At 32.8% G+C, this 26142-nt stretch overlaps 1 protein-coding gene across 1 annotated transcript; it reads right to left on the bottom strand.

Annotated features, from left to right (window-relative positions):
- Positions 1-414: 414 nt before the first annotated feature.
- LOC129223526 (zinc finger protein 593-like) lies at positions 415-26142 on the bottom strand. The gene is made up of 3 exons (XM_054858070.1): positions 25848-26142; positions 16992-17054; positions 415-532 (listed from the first exon to the last, which is right to left on the bottom strand). The coding sequence occupies exons 1-3, from the start codon at positions 26039-26041 to the stop codon at positions 415-417; spliced, it is 375 nt and encodes a 124-aa protein (XP_054714045.1). The 5' UTR covers positions 26042-26142.

Here is a 26142-nt window from a genome sequence, read left to right as displayed (position 1 = left end):
CAATCCCATGATCCGCCACTGCTGCTGCGCAAGCACTTACATTTGTCAATGGAATTTCTCAGTTGTTCTTACGATGCAGAGAATGTAAAAGGCTCCTAAAGGGAGACGACTTTAATCAGGATTGAAGTATATCAGCATGTGTTCCTCTAGGGCACCACAGGAAGAGTTTGATGAAGGTCACCGTCAAATATGAAGGCGACACCTCTCATTATTTTTCGAACATTTTTCTTTCCTTTTAGGGTGATATCTATGCCTTCTATAGCGAAACGGTGGCTCATTGAAAATTTGTCATTATAAGACACCCTCTTGAAGAATTTCTCCCAATAATTGCCAGTTTTTCTTTGGGTAATTAAAAAAGATTTACTTAACACTAAAAAGTATGTATTATAAAACAATATTTTTAAAAAATATATTTTATTCCTTTAATTCTTGTGTTTCAACTTTCCTTTTCTTTGGAGCAGTATAATTTCCTATTCCTGCAGCTGCTTCTGCTTCTTTCTGAGTATAAGGCTCTGTCTCTAAAGCTTTCAATCTGAAACAAAATTTAAATTAAGTTTACTAATACAACCTCACAAATAATGTTTCTATAGTTGGAGTAAACTTAACCTGGTATTATTATAATGCCATGATTTAGAATCTGAGTAACCTTCCCAAAGCTGCAAAGCTTGGTTTGCCCTGAGTATAGAACTTCATTTTTTTTTTTTTTTTTAATACAGTCAATTCACAAACACTCCAATTTTTTTTATCAGGTCACGACTTTTTCTCAAATTTCATGTTAAGTATCTCTCATATCTTAGTTTTCACTTCTTTTAACTCAAATATTTTCTAAAGATGGCTCAAAATGTAATAGCTAAAATAACAGAAAAAACTTACAAGGAAAAATGTGAAAATTCGTTCACCTTCTCTAGCAATTTCTATCCCAAAAGCCAAAGAAAACACCTGTTGTAGCAGTGTGCAGTAAAGGAGTAACATTTGTGGAAATAAGTAGCTTGTTTTCTCTTGTTGCATTGTTTGTACTTAGTGGTGTGTATGGAATATCAGTAATAGGGTAGGGTTTCTTTCAGAAGAAACCTGGTCTCTGCTGGCCCACAAATCGAGATAAAATTTTATTCCACCACCAAACTCAAATAATTTCTTTAAAAATTTTCCACAAAAAACATGCTACACTTCTCGAGTCTTAGATGGTATTCAACAGCAAAATTAAACCAGGATTTTTTTCATTTATATATGCTCCTCTTTCGGTATCAGGCTTGGAGCAATCACCGTTTATGTAATCGTAATCTGATTAATTGATTAGGTTTTTGTGTAAGCGTAATCATAATTGTAATCTGTCAATGGGATACTCTTCCAATCATAATCAGGTTTTTCATGCGCAATCGCAACTGTAATCTAAGTTTTAAAAAAAATCATGATTTCAACTTGTAATTGTGTAATCTTGACTTTCTGAAAGTGGAAAAATTTAAGCCGCACTTTTACTATTGTACGAAAAGATAACATAGTTCAACAGTAAGATAGAAAACAACTTCAAGCTATTCAGTGCTCGTCTCTGTTTGCAAATGAGAGTCATAAATCGAGATCTATCTTAAGTAGTTAGTAATATATGTATTTTTTTTTTTTTTTTTTTGCTACATGACACCTAATCTAAACCTCATCTCTGGAAAAGATTTTTTTGTTTGCTTCCAAAATAACTTCTCACATAGTTTTATCTAAAATTTATGTTTTATATGTTTACAGCTGATATTATCTTTATTGAATAAGTTTATGAAAGAAAAAAGTTTGCATTGATAGATTTTATAAAATTTGTTTACGTTTTATTGTATTAATGAAACATTTTTACCAAAATTTTGAAATTTAATTAATCTTTTTATGCTACTTTTGAAACCTTTTAGCACTTGTAAATGTGCAATTCCTTTAGTAAGTGATTGATTCAAAAATGAATTAAAAGCACATGTCTAACACTCATTTGTACCCTTTGGCTAAAAAAATAATACTTCCGAAGTATTTTTTAATTTCCGCGTCATCTGCACCAGTGCAACAACTGCTTAGAATTGTTGGAAATTTTTTCAGTTCTCAAAGAACGACAAAGAAAACAGATCTTTAAAGCATTTATTACATTTAAATGCATTTAATTCCCCCCTTTTTTTAATTTTCAATTGTTAAGTTCCATACCTTTTATTTACACTTTCTGCGTATTTTATTACATTGTGGTTTTTCTGCATAAAGAACCATATACAAGGTTCTATTTTTTTTTTAAATATCTGCGTATTAAATTAACTAATGTTATGCTAAATAGTTGAGAATACAATGCTGAAATATACCACACAATTTTCAGAAATTATAAACTCTAAAATGTTGAGCAGTTTAGCAGTAAGTAACCGCCCTTAAGGCTCTTCTAAACCTCTCCGTAAAATCAGATTCGACGAAAACACGAAATCTGTGGCAACACAGGGGGTGTATCTGGGAGGGGCTAACTCGATTTTTTTGCACTGCTAATTGGTCAGATTTCATGATTGACAACGTCAATCATTGAGTTGTTGAAAGGACAGTCGTAAATCTAAGCTGTCCCCATCGGTACTCCTTTACGGTCGGACGAGGGCAGAGAGCGAGCTAAGAAGGATTCTGTTCCAAAACATGTCCCCCACCCCTCCGGCCTGTTTCCCACCACGACAACAGATCGGGTAGAAGGGTGTAGTATGAGGGTGAAGAAAAAAGAATCCAATTCTCCTATTCTATTCTACCACCCTTCTCACTTTTACTTGAAAACTTTGGAACCGCGGGACAATTCTACACATTTACTCTTCGAATCGAATTCTGTATTTGTTTTGCAATTCATGGGCGGCATAATCTTCGGGTTTTTTTTATTTGTTTTATATTTATTCGTTCAGTTCATTCATTTATGTATTTTTCAATATATAATTGAGGGGGAGAGGGCTAGCGGAACACTGATGACCTTTATAACTTTATCGATAAAAGATTGCTTTACTTTTTACAGAAATTTCTGAAACTATTCTTGAAAAGAAAAGCAAATTAATCATAGAAAAATGTCGAAGAATTTCTGCGGATGTCGGTGTGAGCATAAAATAAAAACATTTGGTAGTTGTGTAGTTAGGTTTGCTGATAGCTAGTTTGATGAATGTTACAATTAATAAAAAGGCATAAATAGTAAATCTTTCGAAAACAATCGCGCCCTGTACAAGGATTTTCTGTGCAGTTTTTAATTAGAAAATTATGCTTTTGTTTTGTCTATGAATTTTCTGCGCATCAAAAGAGGAAATAAAGAAACTGACGAATCTGCATGTTGGCACGATAGAAAACAGGAAAAGAAAAAAAATGCTGTTGTCTTGTTAGTGATCAGAAGGATACCATATTACCAGTGGCGCACATGAATTTTTTAAAGGGAGGGTCCAAGGTCGAAAGTCTCATTCCATTATTACGCCGTCAAACATATTGACTTGATTTTATCGATTCCCGAGAACAAAAAACAGTAAAAAATAAGCTAATGAATAAATAATTAGCATTAAGTAAAGAAATAACCAGAAATTAAATAATTTAGGCTTTTATTTTTCTCATAATAAAAAAATGAATTCAAGTTCAAAGGATCTCATTTCAATTTGTAATCACAAAACTAAAAACATACTTATTACTGTGTATTCATTTATAATCCCCATTCTTCTTCTCATAGGCTAAGTGCACAATATTTTAAAAAATCTCTTAACATGCGGGTTTTATTTTTTCACTTATTAAAACAGAAGTTATTGTAACCGTTGTTTGAAATTATTTCACGCACAAAATATAGAATCGTAATCGATCGGGGAAAAAAGCAAGACCTATGGGAGGGGTCCTGACCCCCTGGTCCCTAGTGTGCGCCACTGATAAATACCCACTAAGGTTTTCATTATTTATACACGTGTACTAAATAATTAGAATGAAATGACACCTCTCAGTAATGCTAAAAGCAAATTATTGCAGAGCTTAGTATTTTTGACAGTTGCATGCAGAATCAACGCTTGATTTAAATCTGAGAAAAGCCATGTTACTGCGTACAAAAGCCCTTTATCACGCTCTGAATGCAAATTGGGAATTTTACTGTTGTTTTTCTTGGATAAAAGCCTACTTCAATTCAAACTTTCGTCGATGTGCCTATTCATCAACATTTTAAGATAATTTCAATTCATTGAGCGTATTGTTGAAAGAATAAAAATTATATGTTCACAAATTTTACCAATGCATATAATAAAACGTAAGTAATTGAACTCTAATGGTTTAAATATACTTCGAAAGAATGAATGAAGTGTAAGAAAGCGTACAGTGGTTCAAAATAGTCAGCAAGTGGTATTTAGGAATTTCCGTATCATAAAAATTTGATTTCTTGATCTTGAGGCAAAGAATGTTTTTTTCTTTCAGTTTGACACTCTCTGTTATTTAAACATTTTGTTCACATAGTAGGAAATAAATAAAATTCCTTATGAAAATAGAGTGGCGTTAAACAATATGAGTAGCACAGTATACAAATGAAAAACGTTATCTATCATGAAAACGTCTCGAAAAATATTTACGTGTACCAACAACTACGCTGTTGTAAAAAGATTGCCATCAATCATGAAACGAGAAAAAAAAATCCTAAAAAAGGAAGGAACATGGTTTTGTTAATATTTTCGAAAAATATTTTCGTTTAGAGTTGAAAACTGTCATATGACAAAAAGAAAAAAAAATGCATCGATTCAATGAATCAAATGTATGATCATGTTCAATATCGAGAATTATAGGAAAAAATAGATTGCAAAAGACACAAAATTAAATAAGCATTATTCGAAAGGAGAGACAGTGAGGCACTCAATTTATGTGCCGAATTAATTATCACTATGAGGAACTTTCTTGTTCCCAGTCTCATTCGCTGTACGCAAAAGAGAAGACTTGTTTATCCAAAGTGGGGAAACAAAGTGCAAAAGGTGAGAAAAAATTATACATGAAATCAAATGAATTGATATCTTTCCATCTTCAGTATTGGAGGCAAACAAAATAATATGAAAATTCAAAAAAAAAAAAAAAAAAAATGAGCAAGGAAAAATAGTACTGTGGCCCTAAATTACTGTGACAGTATCACCATACTAAACTTTCTTGTTCGCAGCCTCATTTCTTTTCATGCAGTCACGATGATTGACAAATTCGGATTGCAAAAATAAACTTTATGTAACATGAAAAGATTTCGGAAAATGCATTGTAAATCGTGAATAGAGTTCTTTGATTGTGAGCATGCGCAAATGATCAAGACGAAAGTTCAACTAATGATACTTCTTGAAATATGGAGAATGTTTTTGATATGAAGTGCTGCTGGCGTCATTGCTTTCTGGATTCTTTGAAAAAAATACTTTCAATTAGTGTTTTAAAGAGCCATTTGGGCGGAAAAAAGCATCACTTTATACATGAAATTGAATGAAGCAAATATGATCTTGTTCCATCTTGAGTATTGGAAACAAACAAAATAATATGAAAATTCAAAAAAAAAAGAGCGAGGAAAGAGTACTGTAGCCCTAAATTACTGTGATAGTATCACCACACTGACTTTTCTTGTTCGTAGTTTCATTTCTTTTTCATGCAGTCACGATAATTGACAAATTCGCCCTGCAAAATTCGTATTGCTTTCTTGACTCTTAGAAAAAATATACTTTCAACTGGGGTTTTAAAGAGCCATTTGGGCGGAAAAAAAGCACCAATTTATTCATAAAATTGAAGGAACCGAATATGATCCTGTTCCATGTTGAGTGTTGGAGGCAAACAAAATAATATGAAAATTAAAAAAAAAAAAATGATCGGAGAAAAAAGGTTGTGAGGTACAAGGGCGGATTCAGGGGAGGGTCAAAGGGTCAGCCGACCCCCTGTGAGAAGAATGTCATTATGATTATTATTAAACTTCAATTCTTTACATCCGAAAAAATAGTACATGGAATCAATGTCAACATTTTTTTTTTTTTTTTTGCTCGGTTCTGTAAGGTAGTTCTTTTTAGCGCGTCATAATTCAAAGAATTGACTGGATTTGTTTACTGAGGCATTGCTATTTTGATTTCTTTGTTCATTTTCAAAAGCGCAAATTTCTCTAATGAGCTTAACTTTTTCCTCAGTTCTCCTCCCCCTCAAACCACATGTTGTGCGTGTTATGGGTGCTTTTTATTACTTTTTATAGATGTTCTCATATAACCAAAGCTTACGGTGACATGACCAGCATATCTGCCGAAAGAAATGTGACTTTTGATGAAAGTTTGAGGGAATATGATCCATGGCTCAGGCTGTGGCATTGAAAATTTAGGGGGAGGGGAGGTAATTTGAATGGGTTTTGACTTGGGGGGGAGGGGAGTGCTTCGTAGCATATGAGGCGGTACGCTCTCCTGCATGGAATGATGGGCAACCCTGATTAACTGCTACTTTTTTACGTAGGAATAATAACGATATCCATTGAAACTTGACCCCCCTTACAAAAATTTCTGGATCCGCCCCTGTTGATGTACTAAATCATACTTGCTGATGACAGTATCACCGTACTGAGCTTTCATGTTCACAGTCTCATTTCTTTTTCATGCAGTCATGATGATTGACAAATTCGCATTGCAAAAATAAACTTTATGTAACCTGAAAAGAGTTTGGAAAATGCATTGTAAATTGTGAATAGAGTTCTTTGATTGTGAGCATGCGCAAATGATCAAGACGAAAGTTCAACTGATGATACTTCTTGTACTAGCGAGAATGATTTTGATATGAAGTGCTGCAGGCGTCATTGCTTTGTTGATTCTTTGAAAAAATACTTCCACTTGAGGTTTTAAATAGCTATCTGGCCGAAAAGCATCATTTTATACATGAAATTGATTGAATCAAATATGATCCTGTTCCACCTTGAGTATTGGAGGAAAACAAAATAATATGAAAATTTCAAAAACATTGATCGTAGAAAAAAGGTTGTGAGGTACTAAATTACTTGCTGATGGCTGTATCACCACACTCAACTTTCTTTGTTCGCAGTCTCATTTTTTTTTCACGCAGTTGCGAAGATAGACAAATTCGCTTTGCAAAAATCGACTTTATGTAACATCAAAAGAGTTCGGAAAATGCATTGTAAATTGTGAATAGAGTTCTTTGATTGTGAACCTGCGCAAATGATCAAGACGAAAATAAAAGTAATGATAATTATTGAAATATGTACAATCTTTAAAGGAGAAGCATTTTGATACGAGGTGCTGACTTTGCTGATTCTTCGAAAAAATACTTTCCCCTGTGGCTCTAAAGTCACAGGGGAGGAAAAAATGCATGAAATTGTGTATGTATATATATATATATATATATATATATATATATATATATATATATATATATATATATATATATATATATATATATATATATATTGGATTAATCAAATGTGATCCCTTTCCATTTTGAGTATAGGAGGAACACAAAATAATATGAAAATTTAAAAAAACAATTATCTGGGAAAAAGATAGATACTGGCTGATGAGAGTACATAGTGAACTTTCTTGTTCGCAGTCTCCTTCTTTCCTTTTTTTTCACACAATTATAATGACTGATAAATTGATATTGTAAATATAAAAAAAAATAAAAAGAAAAACCTTTATCCAAAATGGAACATTAAAGAGTTCGAAAAAACCATTGTGAATTAAGAGAGTAGATCCATGGTCGCGCCGTCCTTATGTGCGAGGTCGTGAGGCGCACTACGGCGCCAGAGTCAAAACGGCGCCTTTCACTACCAATCAAAAATGTTCCAAATGGGGGGAATCTCTCCAACCAAAGAAGGAAAAAAAAGAACTTTTCATTAAATCCAGTATCCAACAGGGCCCGGTCAGCCCAAAGTGATGCCCAGGCCCTGGCAAAATTTGGTGCCCCCTCTCACAGGAATATCTGCAATTTTTTTGTGTGGAAGTTTTCAAAAACGGGAAGAAATAAAGAAATTTACCCCCATTTTGGTGCTCCTAAAATTGTGGTGCCCAGGTCCATGGACCTACCAGACCGTCAGTTCATCAGGCCCTGATTATATATCCTATGGTGGCGGAGAAATTACACTGCTCACTGAAACAAGCAATCCTCTCGCTGCCTATCTAAAATGAAAAATTATTGCCATGTTGTGTGTCTAAACATGCTTTTCAAGAGTGCAATCTTTTACACTGAAATCACGTGATGCTAGTTAATGCATACATCAGCATTTTTCTTCTTCGTGTGGAGGCGTGAATGCTGTTTAGGGTTAATAGTACACGAAGCTGAACATATGAGGCGCGAGAAACTTTCTATTCTTCATTTTGGATCTTGAGGAGAATATGTTGTACTATAATTTGTGCAATATGTCTCTTTTTGATTTTAAATTATTGCTCGCGGAAATTCGACTATTTCATTTTATCATACATAAAAATTATGGTAAGTGTATTTGCATATATTTTACTTGTGCGTAATATTTGTATATTGTAGACTACAATTTTGGCTAACTTTTTAGTTCCAAAAAGTAACGACTTGACCATAATTACTCGATTCCTCTCCCCCTCCTTTTTTTTTTAACTATTTGTGTGTCAGAAAAAGAGCTTTGGACAATGTATTTGTTTTAGATATCATATTCAATTCCTTCCGTATTTTAGAATTGTTAATATTTAAAATATTTTCTTTTTCCTAAACGCATTAGCATATCAGAGGAGCTACTGAACTCGAAATAAGTTCGAGATATGAAGTGAAACTGTAATCACACACGTGCACTGTAATCCAAAATTAAATACACATTTTTTTCAAAATCAATTAAATGACAAACGCATTTTTTTCTACGTCATATTGGTCTACAAAACGTCAATCCAGCTGTTAACTATATTTTCGCCGAACGCCACTGCATAAAGGCGCTCAAAAGACATTTGCACAACGGCGTTGATCAGGCTTGGCGCGGACCTGAGTAGAGCTCTTTGATCTTGGTTATGCGCAAATGATTAAGACAAAAGTTCAAGCAATGACAATTCTTGAAATATGTATATGAATCTTCAAACGAGAAGACTCACATTTTTTCCCATTATAAGATGCAGTAATTTACACAGATTCTTTAAACAAAATAACTTCTACACTCAAACGGTGTACTTATATTAAAACAGCATTGAAAAATATATCACCTAAATAATTTCAAAAACTTATCGAGGAACTCGAAAAAAGAAAAAAAAATGCGTTTTCTTTTTAGAACGGATGTCACCGTCGAGTCACATAGATACAAGACCAACACAAAAAACGACAAAGAATGAATGGTCATTAGTAGGGATCCAGTTTATTGCCTGGCGAGGCCTGTGGCGAGGCAGAGGGGAAAAGCGGAGAAGCAGCCAAAGACCCTGGGGGAGAAGAGAAAGTGGTCCCTCAAAGTGGGGTGTGGGGGGGAAATGGGTGTGGTCTGGTGGAAGGCGTGTTTTTCGCAGTTTTTCTCAGTTTTTCGAAAATAAGGCTTTACTCCGTGGAGAATATCAATAGAACAAATTGTCTCAGAAACAAACTCAAAATATGTTTTTAAAGAGAAATGTTCAATCTCTTGCGCTCCTTTTTCCGTTTTTCCATATCATTTTTCAAACGTGTGAAAATAGTCGTTTAAAGTTTTAAAATGCTATTAAAAAAATTTCAAAATAACTACAGAAAAAATAAAAAAGAGCATCTGTAGTTCTAAGTCATAGCCATCGTTTAAAACAAACCGCATGAAAATATTCCAGTAATTTCTCGTGTTATGCTTTGTATAGGTAGCAGATTTTCCCGTAGAGAAAGCATTAGCGTCGAAAACCAAGATGGACGGTATAGAAGAGCCTTAAGCCCGGGCTAAGGCAGAAATACCAAAAAATTTGCTATTTTGCAAAAAAACTTTAGAGGTGAATGGATGATTAGTTTTTCTATTTAAATATGAGGGAAAAGAAAAAAATTATGCATACATACTGCCTGTAAATTTATTCCAAAAAAAAAAAATTAAACTATAGAATCCATACAACATTACCTATAATAATTTATACAAATATTATTGAAATAGTTGAAGAAATTACTAAGAAATAAATTGTGAATCAAAGAATCCATACAGTAGGCTCTCTGTTTAACGACTTTCTCTATTTAACGATGGCTTTTCACGGTCCCAGATGGTCCACTGTAGTGTTAAAAGCAGTCTATTTAAGGACGTTTTCTACTTAAGGACGATTTTTTGTGGTCCTTTGAAAGTCTTTAAACAGAGAGCCAACTGTATTTGCAGTGTGATAGTTGGGGACATAACAAAAAGCAGTGAATAAAAAATTTCACGATTTAAAAACCTCAATCTGTTTGTCAAACAGTACGTCAAGAACAACTCTGAATGCATTATATAAGAATAAAAAAGAGTGTCAGTAATAAGAACCTAGTCCTAAGAGAAAATCTTAGGCACAAATCAGGCACTGGGGGGGAGGGGATTTTGCAAAATAAAATCCCACAAAACAAATTTTAGTCGATCTTCAATGATGTGTAGGGGCTCAGCTCCAAAGTTTTCAAAAGTGAAGTCCTAAAAACCATGGCTACAGAGTCGAAGTTGTGGAGTCAGACTGATTTTGGGGTAAAGGACTCAGGGTTGGTCATTTTACATCTGGGTCCACAAGTTTCCCCCTTTGAGTCCACAATCAGTCATACCTGCAAAGTTGGAATGATTTTGGGGTAAAAGAGTCGGAGGTAATAAAGTTCACAGAGTCAGGATTGGCCATTTTTTTTTCCAACATCACAGCTGCACTGAAAACGAATTAGTATGCCACATTTGAAAGTCTGAGGGAGGGAATGATGCAACCTCCTGAGAACCAACATTAAAAAAAAGCAAAATTATTTTGAAATTATATTTAAAATGATTTAGGTACTTTGAACTTGAGCAAAAATACACTCCTGTTTGTGAAAATTGCAACACCACGAAGGACTTATGCGAGTAAGCTGAAAATTGCAGGAAATGTAAAGTAGGGCATGATATGCAAATGATTAGAATTGCAGACCGGTAGCGCATGCATATGCTGAGCAGTGCCCTCTGAACGGCGGATCGAACCGAATATAAATAGATGGCTGTAGCGAGGCGTGTATGATTATCGGTGGTTCGTATCGGTCAAATCCCACCTTGATTCGCAGCAGGTACAGCTTCTTCTTTGGCCTGCATATTCCCCAAATATGTCACCGATTGAACATGTGTGGGATTCTTTGGGCAGCATCTCGCTCATGATCCTCGTCCTGTTGCTTCAACAGACAAACTTTGGTTGCGCATACAAACAATATGGAATACTCTTCCGCAGGCAGATATTCAAACTTTGTTTCACTCCATGTTGAGTCGTGTAGCAGCTCTTATTGCGGGGCGTGGTGGCCACACAAAATACTAATTTCTATCTCTTTTTATTGTTTATTTGGTTTGAAAATGTAATCATTTGTTTGTACTAGGGTAACACCCTCAGTAATTGGCAGGTCACCAGTAATTGGCACTTCCAACAAAAATGTCCTAAAATAAGATTCACATCTAATCTCTTAAAAGTAGAAGGCTATATACCAACTGAATGTACATTTACTTAAAAGATTATAACTTCAATTCATGTTACTGAATTATAGCAGTGCATAGGAAAGAGAAACAATTGTGCCAAATCGACCATTTTTGTTACAAAAGCTTCTTCTCTGGCTTAAGGGAAGCACATAAATGCATTTCAGAAAATTTAAATTTTGAGGAAACATCGATTTTTTATAGTTACACATGAAAAGCTTCGCTGCAATCGTGATGAAGTGCAACCTTACACACATTGCAGCGACAAATAGTTTGGCTGTGGCAATTCTTGCAGCGTAGTCTTTTATTGTCTGTCGACCTTACGATAAAATGTCCCCCAGATACAGGCATTAGTAAGCTGAATTTGCTTGGCCATCCTGTAGCTGGACTATTCTTTTTCATGTTACTATCATAAGGGGTCTGTAAAAGATGAAGTGCAACCTCTCGCCTAAAATCCAATAGTGACTTTCTATTTTCTTCTTTCCATAGTCTTGAAAGTTTCCAAGCATTGGTTAATGCAACATCAATATAATTGGAGAATATTGGCCACCACCATTTTTTCCCTCGGACTCTAATTCTGTAATTTGAAGCTAAATTGTCACACAAATCAACACCCCCCATTTTCATGTTGTATTGCTCAATTATACAAGGTTGAGGAACAGAAATCTTCTTCCTCTGGTTTCTGGAATAGCGAGAAACGTTTTTGACAGGCTCAATTTTCCATAGGTTGAACCCATAATCACAACAGCGTTGTCATTCCATCATTTTTGCTGGGCATACAAATTTGTTTGTTCTACAAGATGCGATAAAACATTGGAATAAAAAAAAAAGATTAAAAATATCAACACTAGCCTTACCTTCTAGAGTGTGTCTTAAAGCAGAGGTCTGTCCAGGATTTTTCACAGGGTCCGTTTTTTGTGAAAAATCAAATAATTTTGTGAAAAATGAATTAATTTTGTGAAAAATCAAATAATTTCACAAAAAAAAAAAAAAAAAAAAAAATTGTTAAAACGAAATTTTAGAATTTAGAGATGGCACAAACTGCATCAATTGAACTTAAAGTTGAGTGTTTTCCTCTTCTTAGTCGAGAATATCATTCTGGAGTGTTTTTTATATCGTTCTGGATATTTGGTGGAAAGGGCGGGGGGGGGGGGGCATCGCTCTCTCAAAAATCAATATTTATCTACCATGCTACATTATGTTAAATTATACTAAAAACATTTCTGTACAGTATTTAAAATATTTGTAACAAAAAAATAAATAAAATTTAGACAAGGGTTCAGCATTTTTAACTTTTTGACCCAAGACACTCTTAAAAAGCACAGAATTTCGTTTAAAACTTATAAATTCCGTGATTTTAACAAATAATAAAAAGATATTTTAATTGTTTACCTCTTAACAAAGCGTAATAAACATCAAAAATTCGAAAAATCGGATTCCCATAGCGGATGCAAAGAGATCGCAATTCTCAAAGTGAAGGCATCAAAAGTATAAAAACGGCTTGTAAAAGAAATATTTTAATAAAATTATTTTAAAATTGCGATTTAGAGTCCTATGATAAACATTTCATTAATATCTGTGGACACAGTTGAAGCAAAAAAAAACATCTATATCTATCCTCATAAAAGAAAATGGAATTTTGCTTTAAAAACTTGAAATGAGAGCAACAAAATGATGAACAAAAGTAAAAAGACTTTTCATTTTTTTGAATCCTAATAAAGCGAAGTTAGCTTGAAAAAAGAACAAAATATGATTCTCATATCGGATGTTAAAAGATTGCATTTTTCAAAATGTAGACATCTAAAGAAAAAAAAACGGTAATTAAAAGAGTTTATTTAAAGTTAATCATCCTTGTTAGCATCGAAAAATCAAAACCCATATAATTTTCTCCCAAAATAAGTTAAACATCGCACCACACCGCACCTTAAAAACGCAAATATTGACAAGCTGGTAAAATGATGAGAATTGTTTCTAATCAAGTCATTATAAAGGTTCAACGCCAGACTGCCAGACTCTAAGTGGTGATAACTTAGAAGTTGGTAACCCTATCTGAAGCGATCATATTTTCCCTCCATCCTTACTATCCCTTTGCAGTTCTAAGTTAATTTCGCAGATATATATTATTATTGTTTATTAAATCATGAGTGGGGAAAAAAGTGCTTATCAACGCCTTTTCAGAAAAGTTTACAACAACACCGCTGCTAATTAGCTGTGATAAAACAAACAACAAGCATTATATTTAATTGGCAGTAGCAATTATTTATCGTTTGTAGGAGCATCTCAAGAGTGCCGTTTTTTTTTTTCTTTTGCAAAATTAGCCGATTTTGTAGAAGCTGATCCCTCTAATTTGACTTTAGAAAAGGTTCCAAAAATTATCCGTTGTACACAGAAATATGCCTCACTTTGCTTTCAGATTTGCTCTTTCAATAAACAATTTGTGAAAGATCTGATCTTGTTTATCAGAATTTTGTGAAGGGTCCGTTTTGGTTGATCGGGATTTTGTGAAAGGTCCGTTTTGGTTGATTGGATTCTTGTGAAGGGTCCGTTAACGGACCCAAATATCCTCTGGCCAGACCCCTGTAAAGCTTGAATGGGGACCTGTTCTTCATTTTTTGGTTGATACCTATCAATTGGTTCCTCTTTTGTCCATTGCCAATCTTCTGTTTTTCGTTTTTTAGTTTTTTTACTACGGGATTTGGAACAATTGAACTTTTTTTTAAAGTGGACTTCAACTTCGCCTGCAGTATCGCCCAGTAAAACTTCATTATCATTATTTAAAATGTTGTCATTGCCTTCTTCTTCATCACTAGCTTCTGTAATTTCTAGTGGTACAACAACAATATCTGTTTCTTCATTTTCATTGTCATCATCATCTGAGTTTTGTTCGAAAATCTGTTCCAATGCTTCTTCCAAAGTTAGATTTCTTGTTCTGGGCATTTCGAAAGGCAGAGACGAAAAAAAAAGCTTCCACAGTCAAAACGCACAGAATAAAAATGAAATATAGTTCTACCCTAAAGCGATTGAGACAGTCAGTCTACCCCTTTTTCGCTGACGTTGCGTCAACGCAACGCTGTCAAAATATTTGATATTTTTTATTTGTTTTCTTGACTTTCCGGTACTGGGGAAATGATATTAATAATACTTACCTATTTTTATGTGAGGGGGACTCTCCATGTCTTGACGCCGCACTAATTAAATACAGTCCCAAAACTTTCGTTCTTTCCTGCATGCGTAGTAAGAAAAATGTAAACAAACCGCACGGTGCTTGATTGATGGTTCAGTTAAAAATCACAGTGAAAAAAATCTTGTCCGTCAATGTAACGGTTTCAACGAAATTAAGTGTTGCCAAAAATATTTTTTTGAGTTTTCTTAGTGAATTTCATCGAACTTGCAACCAAGAATATGTAAATTGTGTGGAACGTCATCGAAGCAGTATTTAAGCGGTGGACATCTGCCCATCGATCTCGCTTTCCCCTGTTTCAACTACCAGGATGTCTCCTCCTGTATAATCTGTTGTAGTGGGCTACCAGCCCTGGGATCCATCGTCCGGTCGATGATGGAATCGCATTCCACTTGATCTACCTGCGAAATGAATAGGGCCGGCCGGCCTTACGTGGATGTTTCAAGACTTCGTTTGGATTCACCTGGCGGAAGACGATTCAAGATCACTGGACTTTTCTTCCATTATCAAGATGAACTTTTTAGGAGCACCTGTGGTATAACTATTATATTTATTGTTCATGTTCGCCGCAATATTTTTATTATTGCTGGATAGGATTCTACAAGAATAATATATTTTTAAGAAGCCTTTTTTCTTGCTAACATGTTGTATTTTAGTACTAATAAATGTTAATGATTTACTTAAATATGCTTTCTAATTTGACTCAACCAAGACACATTTGTGCGGTCCACCAAAAACTTTAATTAGTTTTTCCTCCTGACAAACGCCAGTTTTTACTTCCCCCTCTTCCCCAGTAGAAGCAGTTTCTTTGAGGAATAATCTGATAAGAAGTGACCTTGACTAAAAGCATTTCATATCTAAACCAAAACTTTTGTTTTTTTTTTCTGACAGAAAACTGGATCACAAATTTAGTCAAAAAAAACCATGTGAGGGAAACAAATTTTATCATATATAAAAAAGAAATTTAAAGCAATTTTTTTATTTAACATATTTCTACTAATATTCTTAAATTTCAATTAGCAATCGATAAAAAAATTAGATTTCTAGTTTAGTTTCTATGGATATTTATTATAACCGTTGCGTCAATGCAACACCAGCGGGTAATGGGTTAAAATATATTTTACATTTTGGTTGTCAAAAGTTTTGTTCAGTTGAAGGGTATTACTTTCAGTTGGTAGAAGTAAATTTTCGTCTCTTTTTGGGTTTTTGAAAAATGATGGATGCCATTTAGTGGAGCTTCAGTTTTGCTAGTCCCCAGTAATTGGCACATGTGCTTATATAGTCCCTAATGTGTTGTGAAATGTATCACTAGTGTGGTTTCTGATACTTTTGCAGCAACGATATTAGATAGGTTCTACTGTTGATTTGAATCCTCCGGAATCTACTATTAAATTTTTAAAAGGAACAATAAAAAACAAATATGTTTGGTCATTACAGTCGGATATTGCAACTGTTAAGAATTACTCCATTTTTTATGGTCCCTTTGAATCACACGGTTAATGTTTCTTTTTATGTGAAAACAACTATAATTCGTATAATCAAAACTGCATGCCGACTGATGACACAGCAATAATCCTGATATGTTTTTCCATATGCAACATTCCAAATTTTTATTTCTCAAAAATATGTTTTTAATGTCAAAATTGTGCGATTTAACATTAATTGATGCAAAATTACCCACTTTAAATTAACATTAATTATGTTTCTTATGATGATAATTTGTATGCAATTAAAAAGTGAAAAATGAAGAGATTTTTTAGTTCTATTAACATGTGCCAATCACTTTATCACAATGTGTCATACACTGGGGTATCAGGTGCCAATTACTAGTGATTTTGGTAACTTTTTATACATATATTTTTATAAAAATATCTATTCAAATATTAATGCTTTTAGTGAACTAAAGAGATGCACAGATGTACATTCTTTGGTACAAAAATATTTACAAGTAAATATTTCTTTTCTAAGAAATGAAAACAGAGGTAAATTTAAGGACAAACTCTTAAAGTGCCAATTACTGGGGTTGTTACCCTATTACCACTCAACTGTGTATTAAATTTCATTCAACTATGATGCTTCCTTCATGGTGTTGCAATTTCCACAAACAGGAGTGTAAATACAAAATAAAATACAGAAATGTTACTTATAATAACTTGTTAAACTCTATTCTGAAAAGTATTTAAGCTCTTAAAATATGTATAAGTTATAACGCATTTGTAAGTTTTAATGAGGTCATGAAAATGAACATTTTTGAGAGAATTTACCACACATAAAAAATATTTTTACCTTCTCTTATGAACCTTTGAACGAAAATGTTCCTTCATAGCATGGTTGTCTATGAAATATCTCCTGGAAAAAGGAAAAAAAAAGAATTAATGACTTAATTTTTTACTTATCTGGGCTTGAAATCAACAATGGTTGACTGGTCCAGGATCACAAAAATATTAATTAGATCAGTAGGACTTAAATTGTAGGAAAAGTATTAAGTACAGTTTGGCCAAAGCAATGAATAACAACACTTTAGCTGTTGTGCATTTCGAGCATTGAACATATGACAAATGTATGTTATGATATTATATTTCATATGTTTTAATCTTCTTAGAGTTATGCAACAACTCACTGTGTCTTCTTTTAATTAACTTCACTAATTAAGGCATTTATTTTTGCTTTCGACTAGTAGCACCAGAAAAAGACATTTCTAATGTTTAATCCCAAATAAGTAGAGATGCAATGAATATCATATTCTGCCGAATACTAAATGTTTGGTTAAAGTTCGAACTGAATATTTGTTTAAAATTTTGCTCCTGTGGCATTTGAATTTTACACTAGTTTAAAATAGAAAACATTAATCTGTTTTGGGAAATGTATATCCACTGCCATTTACCATTGTAAATTGAAGTATAACTATTAATTGAAAATAAATCATTCCAAAATCAACAATTTATTAATGTTGTAAATAGCTAATTTGGCTTACATATATATCTGTAATTCTGCATAAATGGATAATTGCTTTGTTTCCTGACATATAATTTGATAAATGATTATCATAGCAACAAATGTATTGTGTCATAAATAAAGAATCTTGCATTTACCTCATATACAAATCTAAGTTGCACAAAATATTATTAATAAATTACTATTTTTTAAAGTGATTTTCTGCTATGTTAATCTTTTTGGTAAGAGATAAATTTTATTATCATTACATTTCAAGAATGAAATTCAAATATTGCCAAATACTTTTTTTTTCCTTCAAGTGCAAAGGATTATTAAACTTTGACAGGGTTCGTACTCAATTTCAGAAATTAAATGAAGGAATTTTGAAGGAGTAAAATGAGGGTTTGAAGGAGTACATACTAATGGGCTGTCCTTAAATGTTGTCGCATTTTTTTTTCAACATCTTTGACCCCCTACCCAATTTGTCACAAAGTGTCACACTTCATCTTACTCCTCCTCTTGTCACATGTCATTTTTATAAACACATTGTTATAATAACTGTGTGATGTCACTTCTCGTCCCCCTCTCTTCCCCTTGTCACAATTTCGTGGACCAGTCTCCCCCTCAAGGGATGACATCACTTGTGGGTGACCCATTTTACAATATTGTAACTGCCATTTGCTAAACAATTATGTTTTTAACACAATCACCTAATATAGTACATCTGCTTATGTATCTTTAAGTAATAATTAGAGAAACCGACTTTTGCAGCTGAAAGTGTGGTGGAAGGAAATGCAATAATCATGAAAAATACTTAAGCTCCCATTTAAGCATGGTTTACTTCAATTATGAAATGTCTTAGTCATCTAATAATATTTTCGCCCCTTCATCACCCTTATACCTTCGCCCTTGTGACAAAGTTAAGTTGTCGATCAAAGTATGTATTTTAAGTTACTGTCATAGAGGAAGACTATGTTGTCTTCAACTAAAAAAGAAGGAGTTTTCAAACCAAAATGAAGGAGTTTGAAGGGTTCTTCAAAAAAATTTCCCAAATGAAGGAGTATTGGAGGAGTTTTGAAGGAGCGTATGAACCCTGTTTGATTACATTACAATAATAAATTTTAACTAGGTTGCTTTAAAACAATACTATTTCAAATGGTGTAGGGGAGAGGGGGGGGGGGCACCTTTGAACAATTTTTTGAAAAATCAACATATTTCTCATTCAGATTATAATTATTAATGTTTAAATATTTTATGATAAAAAAGAATGCATTTCTCTATCATATAAATCAATATCAAAATTTTTACTGATAAGTTAAATATGATACAAAGCTTAAAAATGCTTGACTTATAGGGGTTCTAGCAAAATGTGTGTCAAGTTAGAAAGGTTTTCGGCCATTGAAGTTAGCATTAGGCCAACCTTAAGAAAAATAAATGTTGAGTCACCTGGATTATCAGTATGTCCAGTTACTGAAGTTTCACTTATTTAAACTGGAATATATATAAGGTTTATAAATCATTTGTACAAAATAAAAAGTGGTTTAAAAGAACATACTGCCATTGATAAAACTAATGCAGCAGTTGAAAGAGGAATCAAGAAAAAGAAAGGGTCTTTTAAATAAAAAGTAGTTAACAATCTCACAGTCAATATATGAGCAACTAACTTAATGTAAACCATACGGATTGCTGATCAGCTGTCATCTAATACCAGTTGTTCCTTTATGGGAGCTAGTAAAGCAACCGTAAAGTTAGGGAGGCGACAGGCAAATATATTAAAAAGAAAACAAAACATCTAAAAAAATTACTAGTGAAGTGTAAAATAAAAATACCTGTCATTTGTACAAATGCCAGGTTATTAGAATCCCTTTATGATCACAGAAACACTTAAGATAACAAAACACACTTTTAGGGTCAAATGAGATTGTTGCAAAGCCTTAATTGTAAATATTTAGGCCAATGGTAATCATTTTAAACTCATATCCAATAAATTGCTATGTTAAACCAAAACTTTTCTGGGTTATTCCATTAGATCAGAGATAAACAAATCCAAGTTTTAGTTTGATATTGCAATAGATTAATGAAACAAGTTAAAAGCTCTGAGCTGGTATTTATAGGATTTTTAATACTTTGCATAAATTGCCTAATTATAAATCAGAATTAGTTGAAAAGTTTTAATTTCTATGTTGCCCTAAGTTTAACAATAATTTTTAGCATGCATAAACTGTCGTAGGAAAATTTTGAATTTTGCGATATCTTACTTCTATTATTTATTATTAATTAATTTAATTAATTATTTTCAATTCAACGAAACCTTGAGTATTTAAATGTTTAAATTTAAGTTCAAACACCAATGTATTTCAATATTTAAATTTTCTTTAATGCGATTATTAACTTAGTTTGTAATATTGCGATCAACTTTTTTTCATTTATCAAAATAGGGGGCAGGGGGAGGGGGGGAGAATCCCTCAAAGTCCCCTAAAGATTTTCATTTTATATGTTAGCACACATGTTAATGATCATTAAAAAAATATATAAAGTATTTTAATTTAGACTCTCTGGCCAAAATTTTCAAATTTTGACTATCATGTTTTTATTGAAAAAATTTTAAATTTTTCAGTTCATTAATTTTTGACATATTTTTTTCTGAAATACTTGAAATCTTAATATATAATATAAAAATTTTCAAAATTTTTATCTTTAGTAATTGAGAAATAATTTTTTTTGCAAACAGCTGCTGTTCATTCTCAGAAAACTGTAACAACTAACACAAAATCGCAAAACTTTGAAGGGTCAAAAAATAAAAACTATTTTTAATAGAGAAGAAATACTTTAGGAGGTTACTTAGGACTATGAAAAGTAGAAGTATACAAAGTTTCATTGAAATCTGAGATGGTGGGTGTTGGGGTGTGGTTGAACTGACATGGAATGACCCTGCAGTGAAACAATAGTAATGTGCTGCCATACACATTAGAAACATAACATTTTTTTTAAAGATAATATTTACAGTGTTCAAAGGTGCCCTGCTCCCCTACTGCAAAATATAACACCCATCACCCAAGTGTTTTCCTTTTTTTATTTTTTACTGCATATTTTATATAAAAATTAGCAATTAAAATGAAGTAGAAAAATTTGATTTTAAATATTCATTAGTAGTCATGTTTTTTTTTCTGGTTACTGTGTCATATTTAAATGAGTTTCTAATAGTGGGCAAAAGTAATGTGTATTTTTTTTTTTTTTAATGAAAAGCAACAAAATTTAAATTTAATATCTGAGTGTTTTCTTTTACATTAAAATTAGTTTGAATGTGATTAAATTAATGATCAACATCTTGAATTGATTTTGTACTGTGATACTGTGTCGTAACTTTTATTCAATGTATAAAAAAAAAATTTCCTTTACGAATTATTGAACATTTCAATGTGCCTACTATTTGGTTGTTGAACATTGAAGTGTTCGGCTGAACCAAATCTTTGGTTTTCTGCGGAATATGCGGATTATTGTATACCAACTGAGAGAGAGAACATTTTATCCATCTCTACAAATAAGTAATATGAAGCATTATTTGGAATACTATAAGCATGCTCTGCAGTCAAGTGGATGTTTATAATGACTAGGTAAAATGTCTGGAAATTTTTTTAAATTTTTAACAGTATTTTCTTAGAAAGAAGAACTATTTAAAAACTTTATTATTATTTTTTTTTTTTTTGCAGTTATTAAATAAATCTTTTTGACAGTAATTTACAGGTGGGTTAAAAAAAAGTGAAATATTTCAACAGAACTCTGCTATTTTTCAGTTTGTTACATGCATTTTGAAAAATGCGTCTACATGTATACACACACATTAAATGGAATTTATTAGAATTAATCATTTCCACTAGTTACCATTATTGATATACAGTAGCCCTTTTTTATATCTCTCGCTTCTCTCTACCGAAATGTTAAAGTCTAAAAGAAAACCTTGCTTTAAGTTGGAAACTATTTTATGAAAATGTATGGTATTATTCAAATACTCAGAAATCAGAAGAGGTCTCTTCCTTTTTTATTTTGTCAATGAACAAAACGAAGATGCCCCCATTGTTCTGAATTTGCTGGAAAAGCAGCGGCTATCCCTATCATCCAAATTTACATACCGGCAGAATATTTCAGTTTAAGATGGTTTGTAAACTACTTGACATTTTCTTTTTTATTGATACTAAAGCCTTTACAATGAGTGAGAGACATCAGGCAGCAGCTGTCATACAGGCCTAAATGGAAGAAAGCATATGTCCTTTTAGTACAGAAAAGATTTGCGTTTGGTTGCACAGATCTGATTTGGACGGTTGAAAGAGTTTTCTGATGTGAACAATATGGTTACTTTTACTTTTCACATCCTTTCTACAGTAAATCAAAGGGATTAGAAAGTCTATTGGGAATAAGAGGGTATTGGAATGCTCACTCTTATCTCGCGGTAACTAAGAAAGATCATCTTCATCCAATATGTACCAGTGAAATGTTGTGGCGATCAGTATGCTGAACCAGCAATTTATTATTTTTTAAGAGCAAGGACAAAGTTTTGAAGAACAATAAAGTATTTTGTGTTTCTGAGTGATATCATAATAAAGCATGATAGGGATTTTTCAGGACCAGCAGTAATTTCTAACGCTGCTTCTTTTGGGAGGAATGCAGCACAGTGAACTGACTGGCAAGCCCTGGCTCTCATCAGTCCTGGTCAAAGATGCATTCACTTATGAGCAGGGTTGGCAAGTTTCGGCCTAGGTGGTTAAAACCACTGGTAGAAACCGGTTAAAACCTGCATGGCAAAAACCACTTTCTGCCACATTTGTGGCAAAAACGCACAAAATGACAAAAAAATTTTTTTTGCCATACAATAGAAATGCATGGAAAAAATATTAATTTGCTAACCAAAGCACAATTGTGAGAATTACAATATTATCACAATTCAAAATCAAATGCTTCATTACTAGTGATGTAAAATACCCGGGTACTTATTTTTAGGGGTAAATACCCAGGGTATATACCCGGGTAAATACCCAAAATGGGTAAATACCCGGGTAAATACCCAAAATGGGTAAATACCCGGGTATTTATTTCAAAAATTTATATTCATCTAAAATACTTTTCTGTATGTATTCCATTATGTATATATACAACCAACTATATACAAAACAATAAATTTTTGCCCAAAAATTGTATTTTGATCACATATTTAAAGAATTATTGTGTGAAACAGCTTAGCAATCTAATATGATATTCACATTAAATGTGTTGGATATGCCTAATCAATGTTGATAGCCAAATTTCAGATATAAAAAGCCATTCTACAAAAAGAAAAAAGTTTAACTGGTTACAAAAAAAAGCAAACATCAATTTTTTAAGGTCCTAGTCTTTTATAACCCAGTAATATGTCCCTGCATGACATCAAAATGTAACGAAATGTTGCTCAATTTATTATTACAATTTATTTACCTATATCTTATGCAGAAATTTCCTCCAAACTTAGTTCAATTGTTTAGGTGTATTCTGTATCACACACACATATATATACACACACACACATAATATACATAAACAGTTAAAATTCATTTAAAATTTTTAATCTTTTATTTTAGGGTTTATGTTTAAAAAAGATAATAGTCACCTTTTAATACTACCTAAAAATTTTTTGCAAAATGCGCAATCACTAGGGGATTTACCCTGCCTTCGGATAAATACCCAAAAAAATATTTACCTTCCCACCCTACAGGGGAGCAAATGCAAATGAGCAAGGCAACAGAAAAGAAAATTTTGCTTTTTTTTTTTTGTTTGTTTATTAATGTGAAAACTGTTTCTAGTTTCTATATTTTCCATGATATCACTTAAATATCAATAAAATAAATAACACCATAGTTTCTTAATAACTTCTCAGTTTATTCTTCCAAACATCCCTCATGCTTCCTTTTTTTTTCATTTTGGATATGACTAACCTAGATTGTGATTTTGAAATCCTGAAGTTCAGAATGAATTGCTTATACTTCTCCAATTATGACATTGAAAAGAAAGGTTCTTTGGTTCACGATATGTTTCTTTCATGGTTTCATCAAGTCTCCCAATAAAAAACATTATAAACTGTGTAATACATATGTATGTATCAGTTTTACCAATTATTTCATATTTAGATTTTAAAAAAAAATTCTCATTCGCTTTTTTGCATTTTTTATTAAATACCCAGTTTTTGGGTATTTACCCAGGCCTTGGGTAAATACCCGGGTAAATACCCAAAAAATATTTACCTACCCGCTGGGTATTTACCCGATCCACATCACTATTCATTACATAAAAAGTAGTCGAAAACTTTGTACTGCATAGTGAATAAAATATGACAACGTATATAAAGTACAAATTGAGAATGGAAAAAGGTTAAAAAACCAGCAAACAGTTGTTTCGGCACTCTAAAATACAAGTGCCATCATCAGTGCATTAAAAACGAAGACAGGTTCACCCGACTTAAACACAGTCGAGGCGAACAATGGAATGAGAGACGAGTTGTAAAAGATATGAGAGCAGTACCGGAAACGATGACGTCAAGGTTACGTCAGAGCTCCAGAGGACAGTTGCACTCAGGAGAAAACGTCATGGACAAAAAATAAAACAAATAACAAACTTCCAAACATTAGGAAAAGGGGGAGTGCTAGACAAATCATTGACGATTAAATTAGCATTTTTCCATATGTAATACGACTCCCAAAAATCTAAATCATGAATGGACGAACACTTGTGAATAACTTTGGCAGAAGAAAAAATAAAATTATGACCAGAGGACCAACAATGTTGAGCAATAGAGGAGCATTTGAGATCCTGTTTTTTGACGTGATTTTCGTGTTCTTTTATACGGAATTTGAGGGATCGTCGAGTCTGCCCAATGTAGACCAATTTGCACTGGCAGGAAACACTGTAAATGCCCCATTTGTCAAGGTTGTGAACAGGGTGTTTAAGCTGTGAAAATTTTAATTTATTAACAGGAGAAAAAGTGATGGAAAAATGAAACATTTTTAAGATTTTGGCAATTTGTAGACTGATTTTAGGAAAAAAGGGTAAGACAACGGAACTCGAATAGTTCACAGGAGCAAGTGTTTGATTTTTGTTAGTTGAGCTACATAGCTTCTTATAAATGGTATCAATAATATCTAATGTGAATCCCCGATCCACCGCAATACTTTGTAGGTAATTCAGTTGTGATGAAAGTAAATTGGAATTTGAACAAATGGCTAAAGCACGGTAAATAAAAGATCTAAAAGCAACCAATTTTTGTTTAGGAGGATGAACAGATAACTTGTGGGGGGGGGGGGGGAGAGAGAAACAGCAAAGGGTTTACGGAAAACAGTAGTTGTAAACGTATTGTCATGACGAGTGATGGACACATCAAGAAAAGAAAGATGATTACCAGATTCCAATTCAACCGTAAATTGAATATGTGGGTCAATAGTATTTAGGATGGATAAAAGGTTATCAAGGTCACTGACAGACAAGTCCAAAAGCACAAAAATGTCGTCAACGTACCTGACGTAAAAATCAAATTGTATCATTTTAAATAATTTAAGTTTGAAATATATTTTGAACTTAAATTATTTAAAATTATACAATTTGATTAATCCAAATATAAAAGTTTTAAAATGATGAAATGAAGTTTAACTTTTTAGTTTACTTAAACAAATATCATTTAGTAGTTACTTAAGTTATTAAAGACACTTAAGTTTTTGCCAGTTTCTGCCGGTTTTTACTGGTTATAACCAGTTTCTGCCACTGGCACGGCAAAAACAAGTTTCTGCCGGAAGAAAGCCAACCCTGCTTATGAGGATGATTAGTCTTGGTATTTTTTTAGAACATGAAGGAAAAAAAAATAAGCTAACTTAGCCACTAGCCAATTTAAAAGAATAACTAACTTTCTAATTATTAGCAACTAGTAAGAAGAGTGTATATGAGCACACTTTCATTGAATTAAACCAAAAGTTAATCTTCTTTTTGTTTTACTTTATCTAAGTCTGATTTTTTTAATTCTTACATTCAGAAAACGCTAAGAGTCTATCGAATCGAAATATTTCCAATCAACCTGTAAAAAGTGTGTGTTTGTGTTGAAAGGAACACTTACACAAAAATGATATAAAGAAACATTACTACAGATAATAACAGAAAAGATGTAGTAAGGCTGCTTCTACAATATTCTATACTTACGCACAGTGTATACAGTAATACTGAGCACACCCTGGGACATCAACATCGATTTTCTGATTTAGTAATTGCTTAGCATTTTCTGGTCTCATATCAACATCTATTTCATCTAGATCTCTCGTCCTCTTTCTCATCTTTAGCTGCTTTCGTTTGGCTGAATAGCCGTGATTACCTTTTTTTCTGGAATACCGCGTCATTTTAATTTACAAAAGAAAAATTACACTTTCGACAACAATCGACAACCAACAATATGGACGAGGACGTCGTGCACGTGCACAAAAGCCAGCCAATCATTGCT

Source organism: Uloborus diversus, chromosome 1, assembly GCF_026930045.1.
Source record: "Uloborus diversus isolate 005 chromosome 1, Udiv.v.3.1, whole genome shotgun sequence".
NCBI classification, from domain to species: Eukaryota; Metazoa; Arthropoda; class Arachnida; order Araneae; family Uloboridae; genus Uloborus; species Uloborus diversus.
The sequence above is the reverse complement of the archived record's forward strand: the minus strand, read 5'-3'. Positions and strand labels throughout refer to the sequence as shown.